Source organism: Delphinus delphis, chromosome 8 (assembly GCF_949987515.2).
Source record: "Delphinus delphis chromosome 8, mDelDel1.2, whole genome shotgun sequence".
Taxonomy (NCBI): domain Eukaryota; kingdom Metazoa; phylum Chordata; class Mammalia; order Artiodactyla; family Delphinidae; genus Delphinus; species Delphinus delphis.
In genome coordinates, this window is record NC_082690.1 from 76,974,539 (window position 1) to 76,988,084 (window position 13,546).

Consider the following 13,546-nt stretch of genomic DNA (forward strand, 5'->3'; position numbering starts at 1 on the left):
CGAGGTCTTGGATCATATTCACTATCATTATTCTGAATTCTTTCTCTGGAAGGTTTCCTATCTCCACTTCATGGAGTTGTTTTTCTGGGGTTTTATTTTGTTCCTTCATCTGATACATAGTCCTCTGCCTTTTCATTTTATCTATCTTTCTGTGAATGTGTTTTTTGTTCCACAGGCTGCAGGATTGTAATTCTTCTTGCTTCTGCTGTCTGCCCTCTGGTGGATAAGGCTTGTGCAAGTTTCCTGATGGGAGGGACTGGTGGTGGGTAGAGCTGGGTATTGCTCTGGTGGGCAGAGCTCAGTAAAACTTTAATCTTTTTGTCTCCTGATGGGTGGGGCTGAGTTCCCTCCCTGTTTGGTGTTTGGCCTGAGGCAACCCAGCACTGAAGGCTACGGGCTCTTTGGTGGGGCTAATGTCGGACTCTGGGAGGGCTCATGCCAAGGAGTACGTCCCAGAACTTCTGCTGCCAGTGTCCTTGTCCCCACAGTGAGCCACAACTGCCCCCACCTCTGCAGGAGACCTTCCAACACTAGCAGGTAGGTCTGGTTCAGTCTCCTATGGGGTCACTGTTCCTTTCCCCGGGTCCTGATGTGCACACTACTTTGTGTGTGCCCTCCAAGAGTGGAGTCTCTGTTTCCCCCAGTCCTGCCAAAATCCTGCAATCAAATCCTGCTAGCCTTCAAAGTCTGATTCTATGGGAATTCCTCCTACCATTGCCAGACCCCCAGGTTGGGAAGCCTGACATTGTGCTCAGAACTTTCACTCCAGTGGGTGGGCTTCTGTGGTATAATTGTTCTCCAGTTTGTGAGTCACCCACCCAGCGGTTATGGGATTTGATTTTATTGTGATTGTGCCCCTCCTACCATCTCATTGCGGCTTCTCCTTTGTCTTTGGATGTGGGATATCTTTTTTGGTGAGTTCCAGTGTCTTCCTGTCAATGATTGTTCAGCAGTTAGTTGTGATTCCGGTGCTCTCACAAGGGAGTGAGTGCATGTCCTTCTACTCCATAATCTTGAACCAATCTCAGACATAACCTTTTAAAAACAACAGGCCTGGTATAATTTGGTGGTGCTGGAAGTCATGATAATCATTATGGAAAAAAACTAAAGTTTTGTAGAAAATAAAATCATCTTGGAATAGTGATTATTGTTATATCTTTTTATTAATTAATTTTATTTTTGGCTGCATTGGGTCTTTGTTGCTGTGCGCAGGCTTTCTCTAGTTGTGGTGAGCGGGGACTACTCTTCTTGTGGTGCACGGGCTTCTCATTGCAGTGGCTTCTCTTCTTGTGGAGCACGGGCTCTAGGCACGCAGGCTTCAGTAGTTGTGGCACGTGGGCTCAGTAGTTGTGGCTCGCGGGCTCTAGAGCGCACGCACAGTAGTTGTGGCGCACGGGCTTAGTTGCTCCTCGGCATGTGGGATCTTCCTGGACCACGGCTCAAACCCATGTCCCCTGCATTGGCAGGCGAATTCTTAACCACTGTGCCACCGGGGAAGCCCTATTGTTATATCTTTTAAAATACAAGTGATTTGATTTTTTAAAAAGATTTATTTATTTAATTTGTTTTTGGCTGCTTTGGGTCTTAGTTGCAGCTCATGGGATCTTTGTTGAGGCACATGGGATCTTCATTGTGGTGCGTGGGCTTGTCTCTAGTGGTGGCCTGTGGATTTCCTCTAGTTGTGGTGCACAGGCTCCAGGGTGCGTGGGCTCTGTAATTGAGGCACATGAGCTTAGTAGTTGTGGCACGCAGTTGCCATGTGGGATCTTAGTTCCCTGACCAGGGATCGAACCCCATCCCGCATTGCAGTGTGGATTCTTTACCACTGTACCCCCAGGAAAGTCCCGAGTGATTTGACTTTTATGTTCCTCAACTAATATTAACACTGAATTTCTCTGTATAGTAATCAGCAGTATTTCCATCAAAACTTTTACTGTGCTTAAATTTTTCTCCTAAACATTTATGTCTTTAATAATTAAAGTTAATTTAATTAGTTACTATTTTAGTTTTCTATTCCTGATGTAACAACTTACCAGAAACTTAGTAGCTTAAACAACACAAATTTATTATGTTATAGTCTTGTAGGTCAGAAGTTTGAGATGATCTCAATGGGGTAAAATCAATATGTCAGCAGGGCTATGTTCCCTTCTAAGGAGTCTAGGAGAGAATCCATTCCTTTGCCTTTTCCACCTTCTAGAGGCTGTCTGATCTCCTTGGTACATGTCCTCCCTTCCTCTATCTTCAAAGCCAGCAATAGAGTACTGCAGTGATGCTGCTTCTTTGTTTACATTTCTTTGACTACAGGTTGGAAAGGTTCTTTGCTTTTAAAGATCCATATGGTTAGATTGGGTCCACCTGGATAATCCAGTATAATCTCCCCATTTTAATGTCATTAACTGAATCACATTTGCAAAATACCTTTTGCTGTGTTATATAACGTATTCCCAGATTCCAGGGATTAGGATGGGACCACCTTTTGGGGAGGGTGGCGTTATTCTTTCTGCCTACACATCTTATGATGGTCTTTTTAAAATTTATTTATTTATTTATTACCTTTGGCTGTGTTGGGTCTTAGTTGCTGCGCATGGGCTTTCTCCAGTTGCAGCTAGCGGGGGCCACTCCCCGTTGCGGTGCACAGGCTTCTCACTGTGGTGGCCTCTCCCGTTGTGGTGCATGGGCCTACTTGCTCCGTGTCATGTGGGATCTTCCTGGACCAGGGCTCAAACCCGTGTCCCCTGCATTGGCAGGTGGATTCTTACCCACTGCGCCACCAGGGAAGCCCTAAGATGGCCTTTTTAAATGGAGCTAAGAACATGGTCACAATTGACATTGGGGTCTAGCTGCTAGCTGAATGGCACTGAAAAAGAATATGGAAAAGTGAGACTATATTCAGAAGGAAAGGACTAAGTGTAGATGGCTCTTACTCATTGACTTAGTGAAAATCACTAGGTTCTTTTTTTAAACTTGTTTTGGCTATCATAGATCTTGCATTTCCCATATAAATTTTAGATTGTTTTGTCAATTTCTCTGCCAGAGTTTGCTAGGATGTTTCATTTAATTTATTGATCAATTTGAGAATGCCATCTTGACAACACTGTGTCCACCAATCCATGAACATGAATGTCTCACCATTCATATATTTAAAAAAATTTTTTTTTTCTCAGCAGTTTTGTGGTTTTTACTTCAGATCTTTTACCTTTTTCTTTTTTCCTAAGTATTTTATCCTATGTGATGATACTGTATGATTGATATTGTTTTAATTTTCAGATTGTTCATTACTTGCAATATAAAGACAGAAATGATTTTTTCCATATAATGATTTGGTATTCCGCAACCTTGCTAATCACCTTAGTTTCAAAGTCTGCTATATATGCAAATGGACGGTTTCAGTGGCTTTTGAGAAAGAGAAAAACTACCACATCTCAATCAACTTAAAGTACATACAGTAATCATGGGCATTTGACATGCTTGCTTGGAGATGTTAAAGGAATACCTTAAATACCTTAAATATCAACCCAGATAGGTATACATATCTACCTCTTACTGATCTGTTTATGCAGATATTATTCAAATCTAAAACTGACAAGGGTTACCTTTTCTTCTAAGGGCAGAGCATAATTCTTATCAGTGAAAATAAACAAGTTGAAATGTTGGAGCAGAAAAAGAAAATTCATAGCTTATGCCAATTCTTCTGAAGTACCAAGGATGGTAGTTAGAACCTTTACTATAGTATTTCTCTAAGAAAAATCCAGACTAATAATAGCATTTCTTTTTTTTTTTTTTTTTTTTTTTTTTGTGGTACGCGGGCCTCTCACTGCTGTGGCCTCTCCCGCTGCGGAGCACAGGCGCCGGACTTGCAGGCTCAGCGGCCATGGCTCACGGGCCCAGCCGCGCTGCGGCATGTGGGATCCTCCCGGACGAGGGCACGAACCCGTGTCCCCTGCATCGGCAGGCGGACTCTCAACCACTGCGCCACCAAGGAAGCCCAATAGCATTTCTTTTTGGAAAAGAAACATGCTTACCTATAAATTATTTAAGATGTAGTAAAGATAAATTTTTGTTAAACAGATGGCCAAAGCCAATTTCTTATATAGGAAAATGTATATTTGTACCCTGTAAGGCAGTACAGCATTTATAACAAAACTATTAATTACATTCCAATCAGTGGAACAAAAGTATCACATACAGATGTTTTAAAAAACATGCAGCACGTTAGCAAAGGGGCTGTGTGGTAATATACAACTCTTTGTTACCACAGTAATAGTTTAATGATTAGAATGAAGACGTAGTGATTTAAGCATTTTATATCTCAACATGATAGTTACATATAAGCATTTTACTGTTTGGTTTTATTTTAGTAATTTGGTTGGGGAGTTTGGGTGACATATCAATCATTATAATGCTTTCCTATTTAAATTATGAATTATGGGAAACTGGCTCTAGGCTAAGTTTTCATCAGGAACTGATTCATAACTTTGAGGAAGATTCCTGTATGTGTGTATACATTTTTTTTTTATGTAGTCACTTATTGGTTTCCTATCACGCATCCAGTCTCTCCTTTTTCCTTCCCCTTCCTAACACTATTCCTAACATTGAGTATCACCCTTTAGCCCATGCAACCCATGTGGTTTTGAGGAAACACGATCACACCCATGGAGGCAGGCCATGATTGGCGGGAATGGCATATCCCACTGTTCCTAGAAAGCAATTCATCAGCACAGCATTCTTGGTTCAACAATAAATAAGCACGGTATTTGGATATAAACTGCTATTAGAAATAGAGCATTATCCCCTAGATGTAAACCTTTTGTTTACACTAACCCAAGCTGTAATTCTCTAAGCTGTAATACAGATAAAATTGTTCTTTCCATACTAAAACAGAAGCAAGGACGTGCACAGTTCTAGGATAGTATGCTCTGGTTCTATATCCATTCATCTATTAATGTTCCTTTTCTTTTCTGCCTTGGAAAAATTAATCATGTTGAAAAAGTCAAAAATTATATTTCTAAAATATAATTCAATGGCTTCACTATCCTTTATGAACAAACATACCACTAATTCTCTAAAACTTAAAATTGAACCTGTCTATAACTACATATCTTACCTGGATAGTCACAGATATTTCATTCTGTAATAGAAGGAAGTGATTTTTCCAGTGAGGAGTCAAGAGATCTATATTCTAGTTCAAACTGTTTAAAATTAACATATATAACATACTGCAACATAACACAAGATTTGTGGGAAGGAAGAGCGAGATAGTGGTTCAGTTTCCTTTCTGTAAATCAAATGAGCTGGTCTATTTAATTTATAGTCCCTATTGTACTTGATATTTGAAAATTCTAATTTAGGGCTCAGACTGTGGCCTTGTCATCCAAAAGAGCAACCAAATTAAAAGACACAGCAATTCTTCTATTTTAGCTTATTATATATTAAAAAACTCAAAAAACCAAATATGTTATAATACATGTTACAAATGAACAAAAATCTACACAGTTTATGGCAATGTATCATATAGAATTACCTCAAAATATTTTTATGTTTAAAGTAGACCTTTTTAAATACAGTACTTACATATTCCTCTTTCACATATTCATACTTGCCTTGGTAATTTGACATCTATATAAATCTTATGATCGTTCTTTAATAAATACAAAAGAATAAAAACACCTATGAAATCTGGACAAACACATTACCACTATACTTTGTTATATTTAACCCATCCAGTTTCTTAGTTTAACTCATTCAATTACTGCAAAGATCTTTATAGAGCTGAATCTGATACTGTATAATAGTACATCACTGCCCTCTGATGGTACCACTAATATATAATTTTAAACTCAGCAAGCAAAAAAAATCCAAAAAGTATTATAATGTAAAACACAGTATGTTAATTTTATAAGCTACAGAAGTAGAAAATAAATTAGGGGAAATTCAATGTTTTCTACAAATATTAATTTCTTAGTAAGTTATAAAAATTTACAGTGTTCCTTCATATAAGCCCTTCAAATGATTTTTCAAGATTTTCCCTGATGATCAGTTTAAAGGCACTAAGTCCATAAGTTTAAGCAAAAGTCTTCACATATAATGAAATAAAGAGATATAAGGTTAATCGGCAAACTATAAATAGCTAGGTCATTTTATAAAGGAGGGAAAATACAAGTGCAAACTTTAATATCTGAGATGTATGCAGAATTTTTCCATGCAATATATAAATATATAGTCACTATTTAGGCCCATGTTTTAACTACTAAAAAACGGCAAATCACCCACTGTCTGCAGAAGAGCAAATGTAGGGAAAATAAATATTTAATGAAAGGTCTGGCCATTTTCTAAGTCTAACAATCAAAAGCATTTTCAATATTCAATTTTGAAAAAGCACTGCATTTAAGAGCACTAAAATTACGAAGTCTGAATCTTCATTTATTCAAAGAGAAGAAACTAAATTGAGGATGTCCGCTTGACTGCAGGTATTAATTATTGGCAGTAGACTCTTCCACTCATGTTATGCTTTATGAAACTGTCCACTAGAAAAGATAAAAATATAGAGAAAAGTAAATTTTGTTTAAAGTTATGTTACTATACTCTAGTGAACAAACAGATAAGAGAGAAATATAGGCTATACAAATGTAAAATGATCTTTGTGAGTAGCAGTGATTAGTAAAATTTTACATTATAGTATGAAATAAGATACATGATGGTATAAAAATATAAAGAAATAAAACAAAATATCTGGGCAGATTAATGAGTGGTAGCTAGATTCCCAAATACCTGATAATCAGTAAAAGAAAAACAAAACATCACAAAACAAGAACAACAATGAAACTACAAAATGAAAACAAAGAAATTCTTGTTTGAGGCAGGGGAGTGAAGAAATGGTAGAAATTATTAAATAATGGTCTGGCAAAGTCTTTTCCTTGCTTAACTTGAGAAACTATTCCATTTGGTGTTCTGTTTAATCAAGTTTATTAAATCTGCAATAGTAAGCTCTGAAAAAACCCTTGGGATATTACCAGAGATATTTACCAGTCTCTAAAGTAGTGTTTTCCAAGTACATTCAAGGAATTTTTTTTAACATATTTTTAAAAAATCTTTACTTAAAGTTTGAAAATTAAGGATTAATCCAAGTAAACTTGCTTTTCTTTATTTTAGAACTTCTTACAGACTTAAATAGTGTGCCTTTTTTAATCTCTAAGAAAGGAATTCAATATATAACACAATATTCAGGATTTTTAAACATTTTTACCATGGGATTCTATTTTCCACAAAATATCTCTTAGGACTAGTGTTACAAACACTAGAGCAGTGATTCTCAATCTGGTTTGACATCAGACTCCTTGGGGAGCTTAAAAATCCTGATGGCTAAGTCCCACTCTCAGAGATTCTGATTGATATAAGGTCAGACCCAAGGTTCAGTCTTTTTTGAAAGCTCCTCATGAGCCACTGCTCTAGACATCTGCCACCACTCCTCTACTAGTATATCCTGAACTGATGCTAGTTTGTGTCCTGATGCTATCATCACACTGACTTCGTAAAATAAATTCTGCCTTTCCAGAACACAGTGAGCATGGCCAATGCCAAGTGTCCCAGGAAGAGGCAGCTAGTCAGGAGATGAATATGTGGAGGGCATGAACACAGGGAAGGACATGTTTTCCTCATACTATGAAGTCGGGTTAGGAAGAATCTAGCTATACCACAGAACACTCAAGGCCAGCCTGTAGAACAGGCCTGACAGCAGCCCCTAAAAGAGCCTAGGCCAAAGGGTTTGAGCATTAAAGTTACTCTTTAAAGTTACTCCAAAAATTTATTTTGAACTTCACTTTATGCTCTCAATGAGCAATGCAGGTGGTCAAAGAAAAAAGGTACTAAATTTAACACTGAGATGTTTTTCATTTTGAGCACTTCTGAAGGGACCAGAAGAAATATAGGGCCTAATTTATTTTTAATCTATAGGCTTCAGGGCACAGAAGCTTTGGGTTTAATTAAGAAAGCCCCTTTCTCCCTTAAGAGTTCAAAAGCTGATGTTAAATTTGTTAGGTTACAACATGTTAAATAAGTACCTTCTGACTATACATAAAGTATCCCTTTTGTAACATTATATGTGACTTCAAGTCATTCAGAACTTCTTTTTCTTCTACTATGAAATAGTTGATCTCAGCATCATTTTCAGTTCCATAATTTAATTTTCACAAATTCTTTGTCTTTGAGAACTCTATATGAAGTAAACCTGGTGACACAGATCTTTATCTCAACAGAATATTGAAAGTAAGCATCTATACTTCTGATAAATATCTGACCTTGTATCTTCCAACTGTTTTACTTTACATTTATTCTATTCTATTATGGGGGTATATTAAAAAATAAATAAATAAACAAACAAACAAACACAATGGTCAGTTATTTACCTTAATATCAAAACCAATTATTTTATATATTGTTAAAAGTTAACTATAAAAAATTATTTTCTTTTAATTTCATTTATTAAATGAGATTAGATGAAGTAACATATAACGATAAAATGCACACAGATAAATCTTATTGCTATGTGATATTCCTGAGTCAGAATCATGTCTGCTCAGGATGCTCCTGAACTGCCTGCCCCACAACTTGGGGTGGTACGTACATATATGTATTTATACAGATAGTTTTGAGAGCAGAAACCAAACCAAATGGAGAAGACAGAGAATCAGCTAAACAAGTGCTCATAAATCACTGACAAATTAAATATAAATGAAACTCAGGACATTGTCCTTTTCACAAATACCCTTGAGAAATGTATTTCCTTTAAAAATGGAAGAAGAAAATCTTAATATCTGAACCATTCGCCTCCTGAGCTTTAACATGTAAAAGAAAACCTTTATAATCCTGCTAGACTGTAAAGATCCCCAAGTTCAGGGACGTTGTTTAACTTGTCCATCATTATATTTCTAGTGTCAAGAGCTACAACTGCTGCTATTGGGATGGGCATGTGTCAGACTCACCTGTGTACACCCTATTGTCCAAATTAACATTAACGTAACTATGATAATGAGTGACAATGGGAAGCTCAAAATCTCAAATCATTTAGTGAAAAAAACTCAAAGAGTTTGAAGTAGTTTACAGTATAATCCAATTTTCTAAGATTGAAGTAAAAAATGAGATTAGAAATGATGTCTGTCAAAATGACACTGAATTTGGGTGATTTTTACTTTCTTCTTTGTGTCCTTCCATTTTGCTTAAGTTTTCTACACATTTAAGATTGCCATTAATCATATAAGTATGAAGTATTATGATATAGGGTTGAGATAAATAGGAAAAGTCTATTTTCATTTTGGGAAAAAGAAAGCAAATCTATTCCAATGAATGTTGGAATGTCCAAATAAGCTGACACTTCTTCCAATCTATATTGTTCATTCTTTTAAATTAACTCACAATTTTCTGACAATCCAGTTCCCGAGGAAATTATTGAACGGATTGCTACTGGAGTTTTGAAAAATTCCAGGTAAATCAAATCTTAAGTAAATTTTAATACTTACCCTAAGGCCACCTTCTGGTGGGGGTCCAGATGCAGCCATTTCTTTTTCTATTTTTTCCTTTTTCTTTCTCTTTTCTTCCACAGACTGAACGTTCAGAATGCCCCGAGATGCAGCCTTCAGGAAAATTATTAAGGAGTGTAGAAAAAGAACAAAAATTAATTTCCTGTTACCAAAAGGTGTTGTTTGTTTTCTGCCTTTTAGGTTTTTCTTTGGAGTTGGGGGGTAGGGGATGGGGTTGGTCTATTTTTGGTAACAAAGAATTAGACTATTTCTACAACAGCTTTACGTACAACATATGATTTCTTCATTGGGTATTTTGCAACCATACACATTTCCCCCCTAAAGTTACTTCACATCTGTCAGTGTTTTATAAGGCACAGTCATTTCATCTCAAGGAACAATGTTATTAAGATTCTTCCTTGGCATCTCCCATAACAGAAGACGTGTATAGAAATTTTCATACATTAAATGACATAAATGCATTAAACCAATTTATAGAAACAGAAATCATTTTGAAAATGTTTTCCTTTAATTTAAATTTCTAAGATATCAGATACCATTTTCATTAGAGAATACTACTAGTAATAGATATCTATAGAGAACAAAACGCAAATTTAATTATCTAAAGTAGAATTTTATTTTTACTCTCACCTCCTTCTGTCTTCTTTCTGCAGCCTCTGCAAGCTTTGCTCTTTTTTCTTCCTAGGAAAAATGTGTAAGAAATATGGTTTAAAACAAAACCAAACATTATCCTTGATATTTTATACTTTTATCTTATAGGTAATATAACAGTTTACAAAAATAGTACTGGCCCCAAATGTCCTATTAAGAATGCCATTATTTATAACATTTATAAAATACTCAACTTTCTGAACTTCATTCTCCCAATCAATAAACCTTCAAGGACTTCCCTGGTGGCACATGGTTAAGAATCCGCCTGCCAATGCAGGGGACATGGGTTCAAGCCCTGGTCCAGGAAGATCACACACGCCGCAGAGCAACAAAGCCCGTGCGCCACAACTACCGAGCCTGCGCTCTAGAGCCCGTGTGCCACAACTACTGAACCTGCATGCCACAACTACTGAAGCCCACATGCCTAGAGCCGGTGCTCGCAACGAGAAGCCACCGCAATGAGAAGCCCGCATACCTCAACGAAGAGTAGCCCCTGCTCGCTGCAACTAGAGAAAGCCCGCACACAGCAACGAAGACCCAACACAGCCAAAAATAAATAAAATAAATAAATTTATAAAAATTAAAAACAAATTTAAAACCCTCCAAATAAGCACATGATGAGACATACACCTACATCTATATCATATATATACATTATATATCTCATACACACATACACACACAGAGTGGCCTATAAAATAATCTATTTGCTTTTTCAAAAAAAAAGAGCTTACAAGCTAGTCAGGGCAATAATAAAACAAATGACATTTAATAATACAAGCAGGAAAATACACGGTTTGGTACTGCCAATCAAAAAGGAGTTTGGGGCTTCCCTGGTGGCGCAGTGGTTGAGAGTCCGCCTGCCAACGCAGGGGACACGGGTTCATGCCCCGGTCCGGGAAGATCCCACATGCCGCGGAGTGGCTGGGCCCGTGAGCCATGGCCGCTGAGCCTGCGCGTCCGGAGCCTGTGCTCCGCAATGGGAGAGGCCACAACAGTGAGAGGCCCGCGTACCGCAAAAAAAAAAAAAAAAAAAAAAGGAGTTTGAAGCAGGCTGGTATTTTCGGAAGAAGTTCATGAATGAAGTGAGTGAATCTTATTGAGTAGGACAGGAAGGACTAGAGGAAATTTATGAGATGTACTGTTCCATGTTGGGAAACCGTGAATATTATTTTTCTATATCTATATTATTCATAATAATGTTATAAATTATGTAAATATATGAGAGTAAGTAGCATTCTCTTGGGAGCTGTGTTAATAATTCCCCCATTTTCCATACCACAATACATTCATTCATTCATTTCATCCATTGGATAAATACTTATTGAGCAACTATCATGCCTCAGGAACTTTTCTAGATGCTGAAGATACAGCAGTGAAATAATACAGATAAATGTTTCCACCCACATGGAATTTACATTCCAATGAGGACAGTCACATATAATCAAATAAATATACATCTGTCAGACTGAAGTAAGTGCTTTAGGGAAATATAAAGAAAAGTATGGTCAATAAGAAATGGAAGGATGGGTGGATGGTAGCGTGGAGGATCTACTTTATGTAGGGTGGTGAAGAAAAGCCTCAAAGATAAAGTGACATTCAAGCAGTAAGCAATGTGGTTATCTGGGGCGGGGGAGGGGAGGAAGGGCTTAACAAATGCTGGCAGATTGGTATTTTATCAATAGCTAGATAAACAAAATTAAGAACATTTAAAAGCAACAGTAGCAAGAAAGACAAGGTGAACTTTCTCATATCAACTTCCAGGTCATTTTTAGCATTTATGATCAAATAGCTGAAGAGTTAATGTACTTCCCTAAACAACTCACTTCCTTCAACGAATTTTTAGCCAGATACAGAGAGGAATTTAGGTGTTCCGTTATCAACTTCCTGTAAGGATTATTAAGGTAAAAATGCTGTTAAAAATTAGAAAGCTACAAAAAATATAAATGTATTATACCACAAACCACCTAGTTAAATCTGAAATTATCCAGATAAATAACGAATACTTTCTAGTACAAGGATGTCCCAAATATTGCATGGAACAAACCTACGTATCTTTTAAATATATTGTTTATCTGAAACTTCAAAGTTAACTGGGCGCCCTATATTTTTATTTGCTAAACGTGGCAACTTTACAAACTGTACACTCGGTACTACATAAAATACTTCAAAAAAAAAACCTTAAAAGTGATAAAGACTAAAGGTAAATCATTAATACAATATCCAATAAAGCGCAGAAATATACGAGACTTTATTGATCACCCTCTTTAAACAGCTGGTACAAACAGGAAGATGCACATCTCCTACAAGATTAAACACTTCAGTTTCCGGAGAAAGAAGGATTTCTTTTCGCACCCTAACTCCATCTACCGCATCGCCAGGAATGGCCGCCACATCGCACCGTCCACGTGCGCCTGCGTCCTACGAACTGCCAATTCTGCCACCCGGCTGAAGGTAAAGAGACGCTGGAGCCGCCTTTAGAATTCTAGACACCGACGCGGCGGCAGCAGCCCAGGTCCGGCAGGCAGGACCTCAAGGTCCCTCGGAGCACGGCCACCATCTCCGCCACCAAGATCCCCGTCGACGGGCTCCACGGCCCGTGTCGCCGCTTCCAACGGCCAGTCCTGGGGCCGCAGCTCGGGGCCTCCGGCGCGCCCCTCCGGGAACAGGTGCTCGCGGCGCCGGCGGGCGGACGCGGGGACGCTGGGAGGCGGTCTTACTTACCAGGTCCGGCGAAGGAGGCGCGGCCTCCGTGGGACAGGGAAAACACAGCCCCATGGGGATCGCGGCTGGGGGATTCTCCTCCTGGGTCCGCCCCAGACCAGGCCGTGCGAACTGCGCGATCAGACCCGAGTCCCAGTTATGCAGTGCTCGCTCCGCCCTCAGCGGGCGGCTTGGTGACTGGGCGGCTCGGCTCCGCCCCGCTCCTCTGCCGCAGCGCCCCACCAGCGCCCCGCGGCTCCACCCCCGCCCCACCATTCCTCTGGGGCTCGGCTCCGCCCCCCTGATGCCAGCCTCCAGCCTGGTCGTGCCTGGACCCCACCCCTGAAGCTAGCCTCCGCCCCACTGAGGAGCCGCCCCACCCACACTTCCAGAGGCTCTGCTAGGACGGGGCCTTGATCCCAGGAAACACCTGCTGAGGGCGACATGCAGAGGAGAGGTGGAAAAGCTTGGCTATGGCCTCAAAGCTAGCCCAGCTGGCTAGCCCTGTATAAGTGAGTGACAAGACTCTGGATAGTTTATGCTACCCCTTTTGTGAGAAGGGACTCTGACCTCCAAGAAATTAAAGCCAAGATTTCAAGTTGATGTCAGCCCCCTTTTTGTAAGTGCTACTCAGTACTACTTCAGTTAAGAGGGCAGAA

General features: G+C 38.9%; 1 protein-coding gene across 1 annotated transcript; it reads right to left on the bottom strand.

Moving 5' to 3' along the window:
* Nucleotides 1–3,815: 3,815 nt before the first annotated feature.
* SVIP (small VCP interacting protein) lies at nucleotides 3,816–13,091 on the bottom strand. The gene is made up of 4 exons (XM_060018616.1): nucleotides 12,909–13,091; nucleotides 10,164–10,214; nucleotides 9,513–9,626; nucleotides 3,816–6,524 (listed from the first exon to the last, which is right to left on the bottom strand). Exons 1-4 carry the CDS (start codon nucleotides 12,960–12,962, stop codon nucleotides 6,510–6,512), a joined length of 234 nt encoding a protein of 77 aa, XP_059874599.1. The 5' UTR covers nucleotides 12,963–13,091; the 3' UTR covers nucleotides 3,816–6,509.
* Nucleotides 13,092–13,546: the final 455 nt, after the last annotated feature.

Excerpts from the sequence above, each read along its gene's own strand:
- SVIP (XM_060018616.1), bottom strand. The coding sequence starts at position 12,962 with ATGGGGCTGTGTTTTCCCTGTCCCACGGAGGCCGCGCCTCCTTCGCCG. Across the intron at positions 10,215-12,908 it reads CGCCTCCTTCGCCGGACCTG|GAAGAAAAAAGAGCAAAGCT; the intron begins GTAAGTAAGACC and ends CATTTTTCCTAG. Across the intron at positions 9,627-10,163 it reads CAGAAAGAAGACAGAAGGAG|GCTGCATCTCGGGGCATTCT; the intron begins GTGAGAGTAAAA and ends ATTTTCCTGAAG.